Source organism: Indicator indicator, chromosome 25, assembly GCF_027791375.1.
Source record: "Indicator indicator isolate 239-I01 chromosome 25, UM_Iind_1.1, whole genome shotgun sequence".
In the NCBI taxonomy this organism is placed as follows: Eukaryota; Metazoa; Chordata; class Aves; order Piciformes; family Indicatoridae; genus Indicator; species Indicator indicator.
This window is the reverse complement of record NC_072034.1, coordinates 15,284,537-15,304,259: the sequence shown is the minus strand read 5'-3', so window position 1 is coordinate 15,304,259 and position 19,723 is coordinate 15,284,537. Positions and strand designations below refer to the sequence as shown.

Sequence of the window (19,723 nt, the reverse complement as noted above, 5' to 3'; positions counted from 1 at the left end):
AGGGAGACCTCATTGCTGTCTACAACTACCTGAAAGGAGGTTGTGGAGAGGTTGGTGCTGGTCTCTCCTCACAGGTCATTAGTGATAGAACAAGAGGGAATGACCTCAAGCTGCAACTGGATGGGTTTAGACTGGGCATTAGGAAACATTTTTTGAGGGAAAGAGTGGTCAGGGATTGGAATGTGCTGCCCAGGGAGGTGGTGGAGTCACCAACCTTGGATGTATTTAAAGGTTGTTTAGATCTGGTGCTTGGGGCTATGGTTTGGGGGTGACCCTTGCAGAGCAGGGTCAGTGGTTGGACTTGGGGATCCTGAGGGGCTGTTCCAACCTGAATGATTCTGTGATCTTCCTGTTTACAACTCTAAGACCAAAAATCTTGCAGTGATCAAAATAATCAGTAAATTGCATGTATGCAATCAGTATTCTCTCTATATTTTCATAGCATTTGTATGGTTAACAATGTTGGTAACCTATTAAACCCCATTAAAATCTTTGACTGTTGGGAGAAGAAGACAAAGAACTCTGTAAGCATAAGGCACATCCAGCTGGGTTGGACTTGCCCAGTCCTGCATTCACTGTAACTTCATGTTCACAACATGTAGGCAAACACTGTGCATAGCTGCTATGATAACAACCATCTTCTCTGAACTCTTTGGACAGCTTGAACAATGTTTCACTGTGTTCCACTGATCCTCCTTTCCACCTGGATTTCACACAGCTATAGTCTAAACAGATTAATAGATTCATATAGTTTAAGAATTAACATGGCAGGTTAATTAACAACACATCATAAGTTGCCCCTCTGTGGGCATCTCTCATTCTTTGCTGATACAGAATATGTTTATTATGCTTACTTTGTACAAAGCATTAGAATAAATAACACAGTATAGTACTGCATTATTAATACCTTTTTTTTCCTTTCCTTTTCCTTTGGTATTAATCTGTGTTTAAGTGCCAAATGTTGATGCTGGTCTCTTCCTATTTTTGAGTACTGAAGTGCTACAAATGTGAACTGCCCAGTTAATGTCCTGACCCTTTGCAATGCAAGTAAATAAAATGCTGGTGTGGACCCAAAATATTTTCCAACATAAAACCTGAAAAGCAACAACAACATGCAAAACATACTGGTGTATGGAATATATCCTCTGGACAAATAAGAGTTAAAAGACAAATGGGCAGAGAGAAAATACAGTCACAGGCAGATTCCATGTTGATATCTTCTGAAAGACTCCAGAGTGATTAATTCTAGGTGATAATCAGGTAATAAGATTATATTGTAGCAGTCACAGACACTGGACAGTTCCTGCTTGGTTCAGAAGAGCAAACCACCTGTGCAGTTCAGGTCAGTTCTTTGGTGTCATAATCCCATCCCTATCATTTTCAGAGGCAGAGTTACCATCCAGTGCATCTCAGTTCACAGAACATCACAGTTACAATCAGTCAATCTGCTCAGTCATCTCTAGAATCAGGTGCAAGGGTGCACAGCTCTGAACTGACTATGGCACAGTCACTGGGCTTCCTGTTGAAATAGCTTTGTTGTGACTTTTTTCCTTTCTCCTTTGATTCTGAAGTGGTATCAGAGTCCTCAGTTTTCAGTTTATGCTGTCTTTATGGCTGCTTCGATCTGTGTTGTGATTGTTTAGCTCTTGGTTTTTCCACTGAATGCTTGTTCCATTCATGGGCACTGAAGTCACTAGACTCTTAGACTGGGAGCAGCAGCAGCAAAGGCATGACTGGAAATAAAGTAATAAATAAATAAATGCAAACTTAAAAAAAAAAAACCATTCACACAAATCTCTCAACTCTCTGCAGATTGCCAACCCTATTTTTTTTTTCATTCAGCAATATCCAGGCAATTCTAGCTGCACTTGGGCAAATATTTTATCCCAGGATATAAACAGTTCTTGTGGTTAAATACCACAACCACAGAAAATCAGGCTCAGCCTGTGCCTCTTATCTAAGAAAAACTTTCACAGTATCAGAAGGGAAATTTGTTTGACCAAGGTAAATAGATTGAGACCTGACAGAACCAGATACATAATATGAGAGTTAGGTTGTTGGTTTTTTTTCCCCTCTTTATCACTGCACTTCATACTTAGGGATCAGAATGTTGCTTAGCATGTAGGGGAAAGGAGGAAAGTTTCTCAGCCTCTGACCTGGGTCTCTTCACACTTCTTGGAAGGAGACTATTTAAGGAAAAGGGACAGGGAATATACTGAGGTGTGTAATTTTTCACAGTTAGGAATGGAAGGTTATTGAAGATCACACTCCCAAATTCTTCACAGGCAGGTAGATTCAGCTGTCTCTTCTGAAAGGAGGAGAAAGGATTCTTCATCTCCCCTCCCTTCACAAAAAAACCTAGTGCCTAATTCTGCTTTAGGGGGAAGAGTTAGGGCCTCAGGGAAGCAATGGCAGTAATAGGAGTAGACCCATGACTGAGAGAAGGGAAGCCAGGTTTGAGTTATAGGCACTACCTATCTAGGGGTGGCTGTGTAAGCCAAAGAGGTTGGGTGAGAAAGTCAGGCACAAAATGGAAAGATGGCCTGAATGCATGACCTTGGTGCTAGAAGGGAAAGGGTGAGCTATAATGAGAAGATGAGAGGGGTTAAATAATAGCTGAAAATTCTTTCATTAGAGTTGTTGGATGATAATTTTATGGGAAGGACAACCTGAGAGCTCTAGGTGAGCAGTTGGCCTTGATGATCTCAAAGCTCTCTTCCACTCTCACCAGTTCTGTCCTTCTATGGTTCTGTCTGAGGAGCAGCCTGGTGCTGTTAACTTCTCCCTTTTAACCTCTCCTCAGACTTGAAAGGTTCAGTGGTACAGCCATGGTGTCCTTGGGCTTTTTTTCCCTTTGCAGATAAAGCAATTTCAATCCTCCTTTTCCATGCCATTACTTTCTTCACTCTCATTTTCTTTCATCTGCTCTCATTTTCTTTCATCCTGTATTGTCTTTATTAGGTGAATCAGAGAATCATTGAGTTGTTTTGGTTGGAAAAGACCAACCACTGTGGCCATTAAACCATGCCTGAAGAGGCACAGTGTCACATGGAAATTATTTTAGTCTCAGAATGTGTTTTCATGTGTAGGAACTGGAAAAATGCAGGTAAAAGCCATCATGCAAATATAAATGCCAAAGACAACTCAGGTGCCTGTCTTGGTTTTCAAGCCTGAAAGTTTTAGACATTCATGGGGTTGCTGAAGTGCAGGCAGCTTGGGGTCCCATGTATGTGTTCTTTGCCTTCACCTGGAGTGGGAAATAGCAACCACATTCTATTTCATGTCCATGTCACATGCAGATAAGTAGCACTTACAAGAGCATGCCTGTCTCAGCTTACATGGTTGCATATCAGGACTGTGTCAACCTTATTTACTGGTTTCAGCATTTCAGATAAAGGGGATAGTGCCACTTCCAGTGTGGAATGTGAGCTATGTGAGCTGCTAGCTGGTAAACCAGACAGGTTAGAATCTTTCATTCCTTTTCTCCCATCTGCTAAAAAATGGGTAATAACTGAGAGGTTTAATACAGTTCATTAACTGGGCATAAAATCTTATGGAGAAGGTCTTACCTGGAAACAATTCTTAAACTTCTTGCTCACAAAATACAGAGCTATTGGATTTATACAAGAGTTCATGGTGGCCAGGTTGATGCTGATATAATCCAATGGCAGCAGGAAACTAGGTAGCAGAAGAGAAAGCAAAGCATTTCAACTGTTCATATGCTGTAGAAGCAGCCCTGCTCTTTGTGGTTACAATCTCTCCTGTCACCAACACAAGATCTCCCTTTCCTAACTCCCAGGTGTGTAACACACCATGCCAGGTGTATAATAACCCATCTCTCAGAAGCTCACAAAAATCAGAGGAATGATGACAGACAACATTTATTGAGATCACAGAATCACAAATTGTTAGGGGCCAGAAGGGACCTCAAAACCTCATCCAGTCCAACCCCCCTGCCAGAGCAGGAGCACCTAGAGCAGATCACACAGGAACACATCCAGGTGGGTCTTGAATATCTCCAGAGGTGGAGATTCCACAACCCCCATGGGCAGCCTGTTCCAGTGTTCCATCACCCTCACAGAGAAAAAAATTTTCCTCCTGTTCACATGGAACTTCCTCTGCCTCAGCTTCCACCACTGCCCCTTGTGCTGGCATTGGGCATCACCCAGCAGAGCCTGGCTCCAACCTCTGGGCACTCACCCTGCACATCTTTAGCAACAGCAATGAGGTTACCCCTTAGTCTCCTCTGCTCCAAGCTCCAGAGCCCTCAGCTCCCTCAGTCTCTCCTCCTAAGGAGGATGTTCCACTCCCTTCATCATCTTTGTGGCTCTGTGCTGGACTCTCTCAAGCAGTTCCCTGAGGTCCTTCTTGAACTGAGGGGCCCAGAACTGGACACAATATTCCAGATGTGGCCTCACCAGGGCAGAGTAGAAGGAGAGGAGAACCTCTCTTGACCTACTAACCACAGCCCTTCTAATCCATCCCAGAATGGCATTGGCCTTTTTGGCCACCAGAGCACATTGCTGGCTCATGGTCAACCTCCCATTCACCAGTACCCCCAGGTCCTTTTCCCCTTCATTGCTCTCCAGCAGGCCAGTCCCCAACCTCTCCTGCTCCATGGGGTTGTTCTTTCCCAGGTGCAAGACTCTCCCCTTGCCCTTGTTGAACTTCATTTAGTTTCTCCCTGCCCAGCTCTCAGCCTAAGTCTGGCTGCATGGCAGCACAACCTTCTGGTGCAAGCCCATCAAAACCGAACCCCCTGAAGACGGACGCAATGTGTTTGTCCTCAAACACCATATTGACATTTCTCACCTCCCAGGTGCCTGGCATTCTCTTTTTTCTTTATTTTTTTTTTTTTTTTTAGCATAAAGGAGTGAGTGACACAGACAGTGCAGTACCTGAGCAGTTCACATCTGCCGGGGTCTCTTTCGTTATAAACCATTTTCTTCAGAATTCGGCTCAAGTGGAGAGGGAACCAGCAAAGAGCAAAAATCACTACTAGGCAGAAAACTGTCTTGGCAACTTCTCGACGCTGCACAAAAGAAGGAGAGACAATGATGACTTGAGAGCCTCGTTCATGAAGCTAGGTGATTGTAGCAGAGTGATGTGGTCAGCTAAGAAACCTAGATAAAGCAGGCAAGGATTCCCAAAGTGTAGCTTCCAGGCTACCTGATGTCCCTGAGCTGTTTTGTTTGGGGTTTTTTTCTTTCTTTTTTTTTCTTTCTTTCCCTTTTAATGGGACTTGTGATCTTCTTCATTGTCATTCTCAACAGAACCTGCCCATCACTAAGCTGCTGGAACACACAGAACATTGCCAGGATATTGTAGATGTTAGCCAAGAAAAATCCACTGCTGGGTTTTCCTGAACCTGATTACTTTCTCACAGGGTCACAGGATGTTAGGGGTTGGAAGGGACCTCTGGAGATCAGCAAGTGCAACCCCACTGCCAGAGCAGGACCAGAGAATCCATACAGGTTGCACAGGAACACATCCAGATGGGTTCTTGAAAGTCTCCAGAGAAGGAGACTGCACAACCTTTCTGTGACCTTCCCAGTGAAGAAGTTCCTCCTCATGTTGGGGTGGAACCTCCTGTGCTGGAGTTTCTATCCATTGCCCCTTGTCCTATCCCAGGGTGCAACTGAGCAGAGCCTGTCCCCTCCCTCTTGACCCCCAGCCCTCAGATATTTATAAACATTTTGAATCCCCTTTCAGTCTTCTCTTTTCTAGACTAACCAGCTCCAGGGCTCTCAGCCTTTCCTCACAGGGCAGTGCTCCAGTCCGTTCCTCATCCTGGTACCTCTCTGTTGGACTGGATCTGGAGTAGATCTCTGCCCCTCTTGAACTGGGAAGCCCAAACTGCAGTATTCCAGGTGTGGCCTCACCAGGGCCTTCTTATTCCTGCACGCTGGATTAGTTTCTGACACTCCCTTAGATAAACTCCTTTCTTCAGAAATGTGCATAGTCTGCCAGAAAAACTGGGAAACCGGGATCACACTTCCTTGATAAACCACATTCCTGATGTAGGGCAGTCTGCAACCCTAAGCATCAAAGTCAATTGGCAGTAAGAGTTCCATTCAGCCCCTGTGGTACCTAATCAGGATGTCAGATTCTCTCTGATCTGTTATTATATACTTAGTATGCAGCATGGACATAAAGCATGGACATAAATGGACACCACCATGAGGGTGGTGAGACACTGGAACAGGTTGCCCAGGTTGGTGGTAGAAGCCTCATCCCTGAAGGTTTTTAAAGCCAGGCTGGATGTAGCTCTGGGCAACCTGATTTAGTGTGAAGTGTCCCTGGCCATGGCAGGGGAGTTGGAACTGGCTGATCCTTGAGGTCCCTTCCAACCCTGACAATTGTATGATTCTATGATACTGTACAGCAGAGTTGTTTTGCTGTGTGGCTCTTTCTGTGTGATGTTGATGTTCTTCAGTGAATAGTCCCTCTACAGACAAGGTGTTAGAAATGTCTCTATTACAGCTTAATCTCATAATGCTTAGGCAGGAAGCAATTCCAGTTTAATGGATATTTTATGTGGCTCTAGAGATTTACAGATGTTTTGGTGGGTTTTTGACAGTGCATACCAATGGGGTTTGGTAGGCATATGATAAAGAGAAGCACACCAAGGGATAAGAATAGCAGCTTCTGGAAGTGCCACTGGACTGTGACACTAACAAGCATTGCAAGGTTCTGTCATGACAAAGTCCAATGTGTGGATAAATTAAATCTTGTTAGGCTTTGAGTGTGACTGTTATGGTTTCCTCTTTCTTCTAAGAGCAGTCTTTATCAAAACACAAAAAGGATCACGCCTAGAAATTAATGTGGAGAAGGCTGTAGGGAGGGAAGGAAGGAAGGAATAAGGGCAAAAGGTGACAGTGAAAATGACAACCATTTGTAAATTGTGCCAGAAAGTCATGCTCCAGCAGCCAGTCTGAGTAGCTTCTGGGCAGTGCACATCAGGATGGAGAAGCTGGAGGGTGGATTCCCCCACCCTGTACTTATCATTCCAGCTCTGAGGGGTGGAGTGGCTTGTGCGTGGCCCTAGACAGACTGCGTTGGAGGCCCTGGGGCTTGATGAGGGGAAAAAGTGGAGGATCTGGACAAGGAGAGGATTTTCCAGTCTGCCCTGATCTGGAATGAACCAGCAGAGGAGGAACCTCTGAGAGAACTCTCTCTGCTGCAAAAGGGACTTGCTGTAGGGATTCAGATCAGCGGATGTGGAATTTGAAAGGAAGAGTGGGATCCGAGGGGCTGACATTAGCACAGGGGAAAAGCTACAGCTTGTTTTTTAACATTGCAGTTAGGAATGAAACATCAGACAGTGATGCAAAAACAGTGAAGGCAGAGCTGACAGCTGTGTGAGTGGCTTTACTCTGTGATCCCTTGTTTGTGCTATTCTCCTGTTGCCCTTTTCAAAGCAGCTACAGCAGTGGTGCTGCAAACCATGCAATAACCCTAGGAAAAAAAATAAAAATAAATCCACTCTGTTCTAAGCCAGGTTATTCTACAATTGCTTCCTGTATGAAACTGAAAAGTTGTCTATCAAAGTGTGCCAAAAGTAGGGAAGGACCTGTGGAGCTGTATATTTATGAATAAAAAGAAACATGTTTTTGGCAGGTGTTTGTAGTTCAGTTTCAAAGCATTTAGCTAGCAGTGCTTGGAGGTTAAAGAGCAGGAAAGCACAACTGTCATCCATACTTCAGACAAGAAAGAAGCTGGCTGGTTTCCTGAGCAGGCTGTCTTCAAAGCCTCCTTGTGCTATGGTTTCCTCTTGTGTTCTGAGTTTCAACGAATACCTTAACATCACCAATAACCCACATCCTCACTTTCCCTTTCTGTCATTGGCTGGGTTTAAGTGCACTTTGAAACGTTTTTGGGGTGGGTTGAAATCACCCACCCCCTCCCCCAAATAAAATTGCCAGATGGAAGCAAATGAAGATCTATTTACAAGCAAAATTACAATCTAGAAATATGGAATGCAATGGATATGTACAAAATATACATAGAGTTACAGTTTATAAACAACACAACCCCCACTCCCCCTGGACAAAACCAGGGGGCTCCCAACAGCTTCCCCCTCCCTGCTCCCTTCTCTCCCTCTGTACAGGGGACAAGAGAAAGAGAAAGAGCAGAGAGTAGTTTGTTAGCCACAACAAAGAGATGCAGCCAAGGTCAGCAAGCCAGCAGCAGGAGCAGCAGCTAGAGTGAAGAGGCTGAAAAGAGAGAGAGTTAGTTTGCACAACTAACTTTATGTTAGCTTTTCAGCCCAATGGGATGGTTTAGACCTTAGCATTCTTTTCCCTTTTACATCCAACAATCATTTATTTACATCCTACTACTTTCTGTTCCAAGGCCTGTGGAAAATTTTCTTAGGCACAGCCTAAACCTGCCACACGTTCCTGAGCTGACCCAAAGAGAGAGAAGGACATTGCTGTTCCAAATGTTTACCTGCTTAAGGTGTTCACTGAGAGCAATTCTCAAGTTGCTGTTTCTCCGGTTTAGCATTTCGCAGGTCATTAGCGTGTAAAAGATGGCAGTGCAGGCCAGTGGCATGCAGAAATAGAAACCAAACAGCCACCAGTCCTTTGCATCCTTGTAAAACTGGAGATAAGGGGAAAATGGGAAAAAAAAAAAAGAGAGAGAAGATGTTTCTTATGATTCACTGTAAAGCACGATGACACAAATGAACTGAGTTTTCTTATTGCTGATCTGGTTTTGGACCACCACGGAGAACAGAAGGCTCCAGGGAGACCTTAGAGTGGCATTCAGGTACCTGAAAGGGGCCTGCAAGGTAGCTGAGAAGGGACTTTTTGCAAGGCCTTGTAGTGATAGGACAAGAAGGAATGGCTTTAAGCTTGAGGAGGGCGGATTTAGACTGGAGATTAGGAACAAATTGTTTCCAGTGAGGGTGGGGAGACACTGGAACAGCTTGCCCAGGGAGGTTGTAGCTGCCCTCTCCCTGGAGGTGTTCCAGGCCAGGTTGGATGAAGTCTTGAGCAACCTGGGCTGGGGGGAGGTGTCCCTGCCCATGGCAGGGGGTTGGAACTGGATGATCTTTAGGGTTTCTTCCAACCCAAACCATTCTATGGATCTATGAATTGTGACTTTGTAACCATTTATTTTACCTCATAGGTAGTCTGCCTGTATAGAATCATAGAAGGGACATCCAAAGCTCATCCAGTCTGACCTCCCTGCACTCAGCAGGGACATCCCCAACTAGATCAGGCTGCCCAGGGCCTTGTTGAGTCTTACCTTGAGTATCTCCAGGGAAGGAGCCTCAATCACCTCCCTGGGCAACCTGTTCCCGTGTTCCATCACCCTCACAGGAAATGACTTCTTCCTAACATCCCATCTAAATCTGCCACTCTCCAGCTTAAAGCCATTGCCCCTCGTCTTGTCCCTGCAGGCCTTTGCAAACAGCCTCTCTCTATCCTTCTTGTAGCCCCTTCAGGTGCTGGAAAGCTGCTATTAGGTCTCCCTGGAGCCTTCTCCATGCTGAACACCCCCAGCTCCCTCAGCCTGTCCTTGTAGCAGAGCTGCTCCAGCCCCCTGAGCATGGGGCTTCCTTCTCTTCCTTCCTCTGTTGAGGGCTCCAGACCTGTACACAGTACCCTAGGTGAGGTCTCCCCAGAGCAGAGCCAAGTGGCAGAATCACTTCTCTGGATGTGCTGGCAATGCTGTGTTGCAATCAGGCTTGGGTAGGAGTTAAGGGTTTTTTTGATTGTGTTTTCTGAATGTTTACACTCATCCATGAAAACTGGAATCCACTTTCATGAAAGAGCCAGGCCAAAATGTGGCCATAGTCAGCTGGAGATAACAAGTCTTTACTAAAAGCCTGTCTTGGGAAATGGCACTTACCTCCATGGCTTCTGTCCTGAGTCCAAAAAAGGAAAATTCAAAATGCCTGGTGAGTTTAATCACCTTTGGCTATCAGGGCATAGACTGGTAGTTGGTTTGCTTATGTACTGGGCAGATAGGAGCCACTTCAGAAGTGTTTGTCTGATATATGCAAAGCTTAAGTGGCTTCTAGTGGTACAGTTCCTTTTAACCCTTTGCCTACCTTTCATACCTTTTGTGACAGGACATGAAGGGCAGTAATAAAGCAGCAGTGTTTTGCTGTGTGATTTAAGCTTTAGCTAGGATTTAAGCTGTGGTTTAAGTTAATATATTTGTATCACACTGAAAACTACATTTGACAACACGTTTTAGATGACTCTCTTCTGTAGGTGATTCTTTCAGAGCCAAGAAAAGATTGAATCTTGGGGGTTTTAACTTGTCTGCTCAGCCAAAAGTGTGCCCTGAAAGATGACATTTTAAATGCTTCCTGTCTCTGTGCTCTTAGTCACTGAGATGGATGTGTGCAAAGGGGAACCTTCTTTCTCATAATCTCTCCCCAAGCTTGTTTATTCCTGGCAGATGTGCTCTTGTAACATCACAGTTCCCACACCAAAATGCTAATAGCTGAGGATTACATGAATCCTGCTTGACCAAGTCCAACTTTTGACAGCATGTTTACATTTCAAACTGAGGAGTACTAAACTTTGACTGATGAAGAGAGACATAAAATGCCATTATTTAATCAGTTAACCAGTATTTAATCATGTTAATTTAAAAATCCACTTCAGTTACACTAGCAAATGGATTCACTAAGGAAAAGGGAATGCTTTGGATTTCTCCCTCTGCCCTAAAATAGCTGCTTACAGAGCTTGCTGATTTAGAGTCTGCTGCTGGTATCTAGACCACAGCCTCACCTCACAGGACAGTTTGAATTGCATGGGTGTGGTAGTTTTAGGCTGTGCTTCCTTCTCCTCTCTGTGTGAGGAGGGGCTCTGCTCTGCTGCACAGCTGCACTTTTCCTTGGAGGGCAGAATTTCCTCCACTGGGAGCAGAGCTTCTGCCATTTCACACCCAGAAAACAATATGCCTCATGTTTAAAGAGTTTGTAGCGAGGGGAAATCGAATTGCCACTCCTTCTGCAGAGGACTGCAAATACCTGGAGACAATTATCATTTCCATAGCCAGTTCCATAGCCTAGAATCATATTTCCTAGGCAGCACACAACAAAAGGTGCCCTGTGTGAATCTATGCTACATTTACAAGGAAAACTTTCTGCCACCTCAGTCTACCAGCTTTCAGGAGCCTCACCCAAGCAAACAGTCACAGAAGAGTTGTGTGGCACAATCCTGAGCAAGGGATCAGCTCTGGATGAGGACTTGGCTTCGTTAAGTTACAAAAACCTACATGAAAACCGTCTGTGAATGATTAATGGTGGAATCTGAGTTTCACAAAGCTTACATCAAAGCCCCAAACTGGCTTGATTTAAGAGAAGTAGACATTCTTTTGTTTGTCTTGAAAGCCCACATGGAATCACTTTTCTACAGGAAATGTGCATTTTAAACAAGTTTCCTGGTGCACTCAGCCTCTTGGGAATCATGGTCTAGCATGAATCTTTCGAGGCTAGCTTTACACAGGAATAAAGCTCCTGTTCAAAACAAAAGTCAAGGAGAAATGCTTCCCAAAATGTAGTTAATTGTTTGTTGTGGTAGTAAATACTGTAGTTAAGGTTGAAATGGTATTTCCATTTTACTCTCATGTTTGTACTTGCATGCAATACATTGAAACACCTCTCCCTGTTTTGACTGACACACATCCATCAGTTACTCTCAGCCCAATTGTAAATGCTGGTTTGTTTCCTTGGAAATCTAACTGATGTGGGGAGATTTGAAGCTTTTGAATTATGCTGAGCTAATTCCTTCTAATAGACCAAAATCACAGAATCACAGAATGTTAGGGGCTGGAAGGGACCTCAAAAGCTCACCCAGTCCAACCCCACTGCCAGAGCAAGAGTACCTAGAGCAGATCACACAGGAACACAGCCAGGTGGGTCTTGAATATCTCCAGAGTGGGAGATTCCACCATGGGCAGCCTGTTCCAGTGCTCCATCACCCTCACAGGGAAAAAATTTTTCCTCCTGTTCACATGGAACTTCCTCTGCCTCAGCTTCCACCACTGCCCCTTGTGCTGGCATTGGGCATCACCCAGCAGAGCCTGGCTCCAGCCTCTGGGCACTCACCCTGCACATCTTTAGCAACAGCAATGAGGTCAACCTCAGGCTCCTCTGCTCCAAGCTACAGAGCCCTCAGCTCCCTCAGGCTCTCTTCATAAAGGAGATGTTCCACTCCCTTCATCATCTTTGTGGCTGTGTGCTGGACTCTCTCTAGTAGCTCCCTGTCCCTCTTGAACTGAAGGGCCCAGAACTGGACAGAGTATTACAGATGAGGCCTCAGCAGGGCAGAATAGAAGGGGAGGAGAACCTCTTTCAACCTATTAACCACAGCCCTTCTAATGCACCCCAGAATAGGATTGGCCTTCCTGGCCACAAGAGCACATTACTGGCTCGTGGTCAACCTCCCACCCATTAGGACCCCCATATATAAATTATTCTGCTTTACCACATTAAGAACAGAGCAACAATTAGCATTAAAGTGAGCATGTCTGTGGAAGGCCTGAACTGTAGTGTCTTTGAGAAGAGGGAAAAGAAAACTCTTCTTTTTCTCAGGGAGGGAGGAAATGAAGATTTTCAAGGCACATTTGTGGAGAAAAACAGCCACCAGAAAAGGGCAATTTGTGGAGGTGTGTGTTTCATAAATCATCCTCCTGTAACCGCAGTCATACAGGCTGTAGAGTTTAGACACAAAAGTGTAGTAAGTCCTGGGCAATTCTACTCAGTCTTCACCTACCTTAATTATTTCCATTAGAGAATTCTTTTTGTCTTCTTCTCCTGCAATTTTCTCTTGCTCTTTCTGCCATCCTTGCAGTCTGTGTAACCCTCCCAAAGCTGGGGCTGTTCTTTTGAAAACCACTAACCATCCACACTTTTAATTTCCTGGCTCCGTTTCGACCTGTTCTTTCCAATTCTAGCCCAAGCCATGTTCTGGAGAAGTGCCAGACATTTGCAAAAGGGAAACTTGCACTCTGACATGAGAAATTTTAGTCTGGAAAAGCATACAGAGGTTCCTCCTGGCTTATGACCTTGCACTGTCTATCTGCTCTGTGACAACACTGTATATTATATATATTGTATGTATATCAGGGATTAGTACTGGGTCCAGTTTTGTTCAATATCTTTATCAACAACCTGGCTGAGGGCATTGAGAGGACCCTCAGCAAGTTCTGATGATACAAAACTGGGGGGGTTTGGCTGACACCCCTCAGGCTGTGCTGCCATCCAGTGTGACCTGGACAGGCTGAGAGCTGGGGGAAGGCAAACCTCAGGAAGTTTAATAAGGACAAGTGCAAGGTCCTGCATCTGGGGAGAAACAACAACAGGCAGCAGGACAGGTTAGAGGCTGCCCTGCTGGAGAGCAGCTCCACAGAGAAAGCCCTTGGAGTGCTGGTGGGCAGCAAGTTCTGCATGGAACAACAATGTGCCCTTGTGGCCAAGAGAGCAAATGGGATCCTGGGATGTATCAAGAAAGGTGTCCAGCAGGGCTGGGGAAGTTCTTCTACCTCTCTACTCTGCCCTGCTGAGACCACAGCTGCAATCCTGTGTCCAGTTTGGGGCTCCCCAGTTCAAGAGAGACAGAGACCTGCTGGAGAGAATCCAAGGGAGAGCCACAAGGAGGTTTTGGGGATTTGAGCATCTCCCCTGTGAAGAGAGACTGAGAGCCCTGGGGCTGTTTAGTCTGGAGAGGAGAAGACTGAGAGGGATCTGATCAATGTCTATCAATAGCTGAGGGGTGGGGGGCAAGGGGAGGGGGCCAGGCTCTGCTGGGTGGTTCCCAGTGATAAGCCAAGGAACAATGGCTTCAAACTTGACCAGAGAAGATTTCAGCTCAACAGGAGGAGAAACTTCTTTACAGCGAGGGTGACAGAGCCCTGGAGCAGGCTGCCCAGGGGGGTTGTGGAGTCTCCTTCTCTGGAGCCTTTCCAACCCCACCTGGATGCATTCCTGTGCAGACTCCCCTAAGTGATCCTGCTCTGGCAGGGGGGTTGGACCTGATGATCTCTTGAGGTCCCTTCCAACCTCTGACATTCTGTGAGACTCTGATACGGTGATTACTCAATTTTTTTAATTAGTGGGTGACTGGAGACCTGCCATTCTTTGGGCTCACAGAGGAAAAATTAAGATTCCACTTTCCCCTTTTCTCTGTGGAAAGCCAGGTAGAAGATCCCTGTCTCCCTATGCAGTAAAGATTTATTAACTCTAGCTTTGAGCAAGCTAATGTGGGGATTGGCAACTGTTAAGCTGCAGAGGATGAGGGTTGTGAAAAGATCCAAGGAAGACTGGTGTGTCTCAAGGCACTTCTCTTGCTCTCAGGTTGCTGTCTCTAGATGGCAGCTGACAGTGCCCAAGTTGGATATGTGATTCTATCAGATTTGTAGCCATGATTTCTAGTAAACAAAGGGGTTGGTCTCTCTTTGACTTTGTAAGTGCTCATAGAAAGGAAAAGTTACATTAGAGCATGGCCCCAACTTTTCTGTGTGCCCAGGTGGCCAAGAAGGCCAATGGCATCCTGGCCTGCATCAAGAATAGTGTGGCCAGCAGGAGCAGGGAAGTCATTTTCCCCTGTACTCTGCACTGGTTAGGCCACACCTTGAGTGCTGTGTCCAGTTCTGGGCTCCTCAGTTTAAGAAGGACATTGAGATACTTGAACGTGTCCAGAGAAGGGCAACAAGGCTGGGGAGGGGTCTGGAGCACAAACCCTATGAGGAGAGGCTGAGGGAGCTGGGGGTGTTCAGCCTGGAAAAGAGGAGGCTCAGGGCAGACCTCATTGCTGTCTACAGCTACCTGAAGGGAGGTTGTAGCCAGGAGGGGTTTGGTCTCTTCTCCCAGGCAACCAGCACCAGAACAAGAGGACACAGTCTCAAGCTGCACCAGGGAGGTTTAGGCTGGAGGTGAGGAGAAAGTTCTTCACAGAGAGAGTGGTTGGCCATTGGAATGTGCTGCCCAGGGAGGTGGTGGAGTCCCCATCCCTGGAGGTGTTCAAGAGGGGACTGGACATGGCACTTGGTGACATGGTTTAGTAGTGATGAGGTCTTGGGTGACAGGTTGGACTTTGATGATCCTTGAGGTCTTTTCCAACCTTATTGATTCTGTGATTCTGTGCCTGCCAAAAGAGTTGGCTACTGAACGCATCATGGTGACTAATCATGCTGAAACGTGGGTTTGGACAGTTGCAAGCTCCAAGGTGTTATCCCTAGAAACACAATACTTTCCAAGACTCTGGCTACCCTGATCCATCTCTTGACTGTACTTAAACAAGCCTGAATTGCCAATTTCTGTGCTGAGAACCCTCAGTAGTAAAGAAATGAAACTATTGTGAAGTTCCATTTAGGAGTTTTGGCTGCAAGTTGAGACAGGAAGGGTGGAGTAAATGTAGCATCCTCTGCAGCAATATACATTAGAATACATTTGGCACTTCAGTGGGTGAATAGAGAGTATGATAATCCAGTATCTTGTCTAACCTGTATGCTGTGGATTCCCACAAGAGAAGAAAAGAAGTTACTCACCAACATAAAATTGTTTGTAGGGTTGAGCATGCAGGTGACATAATCTTCATCTTTGTACCTGAACCGTACCACAGCAAAGCCAATTGCTTCTGGGATAGCCAGGATGAAGGACAGAAGCCAAATGGAGAAAATTTCAATAGCAGTGATCTTTGGGATGCCAATTCCCTGCACACGGCTCCAGGAGGCAACTGCTCTGTACCTGCAAGAGACAGAGAGTCCCCACCCTTCAGTTTCTCTCTTAAATTCAGCTTCACATATCAGCAAAATCCTAAAGCTGACATCTTAGACTTCTGTTGCTTGGTTTGGAGGTCTGTACCACAGGCTCTGGCAGCTATCAAGCCACCTGGGACACAGCAGAGCACACTGAGGGGTGGAGGGTAGAGAGCTGGCTGCCCCTTTTCTGCTCAGGCACAGGGTTGTGTGCAGTTCTGTTGTGTGGATTGCACTAAGCATTTCTAGCTAAAATAGGCAAGGGGTTTTGAGGGTAGACTACACCTGACATAACAGAAGAAAAAAAAATCTTCCAGGCACATTCTAATAGTTACAAACCAGCTGCCCCCATTCAGCTACCTCAGCTCTAACAGCAGTGAAGTTGTCAGCTTCTGTTCAATGAAATTTTGCAAAAAAAACCCCAACCCCCAAAACTCTACATGGAATGAAAATGTGTTTGCTCTATTTACACTACTCAGTGTTAAAAATCCTGGGTTTGTGCAGCCTAGGTTTGTATTTGCCTCAGACTACAACTGCCTGCTACTTGGGACTGTCTGCCAGCTATCTCATCCCCTGCATCACCCTCCTGATGAGAAATTAAGTGCATGGCTAAGCTGTCTCTAAATGCCAAACCAAGCATATTCCCCCCTTCCTTTATCCCTTAGGCAACAAATTTATATCTAAAAAGTGGAATTATTGAAACCTGCTTTCCTTGTGCATGTGCCTCAGCTGTCATGTTGGTAAAAACTGAGAACCCTTAAAGAGTTCACAGGATCAAAGGCTCACAGGATGTTAGGGGTTGGAAGGAACCTCCAGAGATCATCCAGTCCAACCCCCCTGCCAGAGCAGGACATAGAATCCAGCACAGGTCACACAGGAACACATCCAGATAGGTATTGAAAGTCTCCAGAGAAGGAGACTCCACAACCTCTCTGGGCAGCCTGCTCCAGTGCTCTGTGAGCCTCCCAGTGAAGAAGTTCCTCCTCATGTTGAGGTGCTATAGTTTCTATCCATTGCCCCTTGTCCTATCCGAGGTGCAACTGAGCAGAGCCTGTCCCCTCCCTCTTGACCCCCAGCCCTCGATATTTACAAACAGTTACTAAATCCTCTCTCAGTCTTCTCTTCTCCAGCCTAAACAGACCCAGGTCTCTCAGCCTTTTCTCATAGGGCAGTGCTCCAGTCCATTAATCATCCTGCTATCCCTCCCTTGGACTCTCTCTCATAGATCCCTGTCCCTCTTGAACTGGGGAGCTCAGAACTGGATGCAATATTCTAGGTGGGGCCTCACCAGGGCAATGTATAGGGGGAGGAGAACCTCCCTTGATCAGCTGGACACACTCCTCCTAATGCCCCCCAGCACCCCCTTGGCCTTCTTGGCCACAAGGGCACATTGCTGTCCCATGCAGAACTTGCTGCCCACCAGCACTCCCAGGTCCTTCTCCTTGGGGCTGCTCTCCAGCAGATCCCCTCCCAACCTGTCCTGGTGCAGTTTATTCTTCCTTCCCAAATGCAGGGCTCTGCACTTATCCTTGTTGAACCTCTCTGCCCAGCTCTCAGTCTGTCCAAGTCTCTGAATGGCCACACAGCCTTCAGTTGCCTCAGACAAGCCTCCCAGTTTGGTATCATCAGCAAACTTGCTGACCAGACGCTGTCTGTCTGTCTGTCCCCTCATCAGTGTCACTGATGAAGATGTTGAACAGAACCAGACCCAGCATTGCTCCCTGGGGGACTCCATTAGCCACAGCTCTCCAGGTGGACTTGGCACCACTGACCACCACTCTTTGGACTCTACTTTGTAACCAGTTCCTAATCCATCTCCCTGTCTGTCCTTCTATCCCACACTTCCTTTCCTTGCTTGCGTTTTTGTACCTGTTCTGTTCAAGTTCCATCTCCTCGGCACACAAGAAGGTCAGCATGCACAGCAGTAAGGATTTGAGTCATCTGTGTATTTCATTAGCAATTTTATTTTCAGTCCACAACTCAAAGAACTGTCAGATAAGGAATTGCTGGCTGAAGAATTTTATGCATGGTTTCAGCTACAGCATAAGAAGCTCAGAAATTAGACCAGAATTTGCTGGCTGCATGTTAACCTGGAATTAGTCTCTTTGTTCACAGCTGGAAGAGTGATCTGAAAAATAGTGGTGGCTGTAATTTTTCAAGTGGGTGTTCCATGAGTTATGTAATATATAGGATTTTTGTCTAGCCACAAACCTTGCATAATTAGGAGTGGGAAAATACTGCGGAGTTTATTTCCCTCATACTTACAAAATACAGGATGTCTGCAGGGAACTGACAGCAGAGACGTGCATCCTGCATTGCATTTAATTCTCCAGTCTGGAATCTTTGTGCTTCTCTTTTCTCTTAATTTGCCTTTTTTTTTAAAAGTCTTTATTTTTTTGTTGTTGTTGTTTGTTTGTTTCCTTATTGTCTCCAACCTTGTCCAAAATATTTGGTTCTTTTCACGTTATTTCCTTTTCTCTGTTTAATATTGTGGTTCCTCTTCTCTCTCTCCTTGTCACAAAACTAATCAACAAGCAACTGAATATGAGCCAGCAGTGTGCCCAGGTGGCCAAGAAAGCCAAAGGCATCCTGGCTGGGATTAGAAATGCTGTGTCCAGCAGGAGCAGGGAGGGGATCATCCCCTAGGACTAAACTCTGGGGAGGCCACACCTCAAGTACTGTGTTCAGTTCTGGGCACCTCAGTACAAGAGAGATGTGGAGGTGCTGGAGCCAGGGCAGAGGAGGGCAAGGAAGCTGGGAAGGGCCTGGAGAATAAATCTGATGAAGAGAGACTGAAGGAGCTGGGGATGGTTAGTTTGAAACAGAGGAGGCTGAGGGAGACCTCATTGCTGTCTACAACTACCTGAACGTAGCTTCTTAAGTTTCATTTTTGATAAGAAACAAAATTTGAGATCTGCAAGGCCACTGAATGATTTCAGATGCTTCCCCACACCCTCTCTTTGATTTCCTCATTCTTTGGTAAAGAGCACTTCTAGAACTCTAGTTAGCATCCCAGCACTGGGCTCATTAATGCAGCCTGGTTGTGGGGTTTGCTGTGGCCCAGGTACATTTTGGGGCACAATTTGGACTAATTTTACCATAGGGATGCCTAATCAGAATTGAAAAAGGAGATTTATTGTAGGCCTGATGAAATTAACTCAAGGGGTCTGTGAAGTTTAAATGATAGCTTGTCTGTGGACTCTCAGACCCCTGTGCCTGCCTTACAGGGCAGGTGCTTCTCTTTCCTTGTTCCTTCTGACTGCATTAGCAAATGAGTTGTTCAAATGGCCCTCTAGCAGAACAGGTTTCTGTTCTGCAAGGATCATCAGCCCTTTGTAAGAGGGAAAAGCAATCCAGAAAAGATAAGAGACTTGATCAAGGATGTTAAGAAGCAGTCACTGTCTAGATTAGTGTCAGAACAGTTCCAAAATGGTGCTGGTGTTGGTGGTATTGATCTGGTCCTCTGAGAGTTCACAGCTGTTCTTCATCTTCAGGTAGTGATAGGACTAGGGGGAGTGGAATAAAGCTGGAAGTGGGGAGATTCAGTTCTTCCCCATTAGAGTGGTGAGAGCCTGGAATGGGTTGTCCAGGGAGGTGGTTGAGGCTCCATCCCTGGAGGTGTTTGCAGCCAGGCTGGATGAGGCTCTGGCCAGCCTGATCCAGTGTGAGGTGTCCCTGCCCATGGCAGGGGGGGTGGAACTGGCTGAGCCTTGTGGTCCCTTCCAACCCTGACTGATTCTATGATTCTATGATCTTAAAAACAGCAAACAGCAAACAGATTGTAAAAACTCTTAATAAAATAAAGGTCTTAAACTTTGGTTTAGGGCTAAAATCTTGCCTTATCTAATAGACTTCCTGAAATTTAGGCCAGATCAAGTAACTACCTTAAGCTGCCTGTTCTATGCAATTTGATATGCAGAGGAGAGGAGAAGAGAGAGTATACCTATTAAATCAGATCCATCTCTCCCCTCTTCTTAAAAGCATTTCTTCATCAAAA

General features: G+C 45.7%; 1 protein-coding gene across 2 annotated transcripts in view; it reads right to left on the bottom strand.

The window, feature by feature from the left end:
- Positions 1–1,592: 1,592 nt before the first annotated feature.
- EDNRA (endothelin receptor type A) overlaps positions 1,593–19,723 on the bottom strand; it is a 35,779-nt gene continuing 17,648 nt past the window's right edge. The window contains exons 3-7 of one of the 2 annotated variants that reach the window (XM_054392300.1): positions 15,517–15,715; positions 8,452–8,604; positions 4,899–5,032; positions 3,570–3,678; positions 1,593–1,733 (exon numbers count right to left, since the gene is read on the bottom strand). In XM_054392300.1, the coding sequence (XP_054248275.1) occupies positions 1,593–1,733; positions 3,570–3,678; positions 4,899–5,032; positions 8,452–8,604; positions 15,517–15,715 (736 nt within the window). The remainder of the gene's footprint in view (positions 1,734–3,569; positions 3,679–4,898; positions 5,033–8,451; positions 8,605–15,516; positions 15,716–19,723) is intronic. The other variant, XM_054392301.1, reaches the window with a different exon arrangement.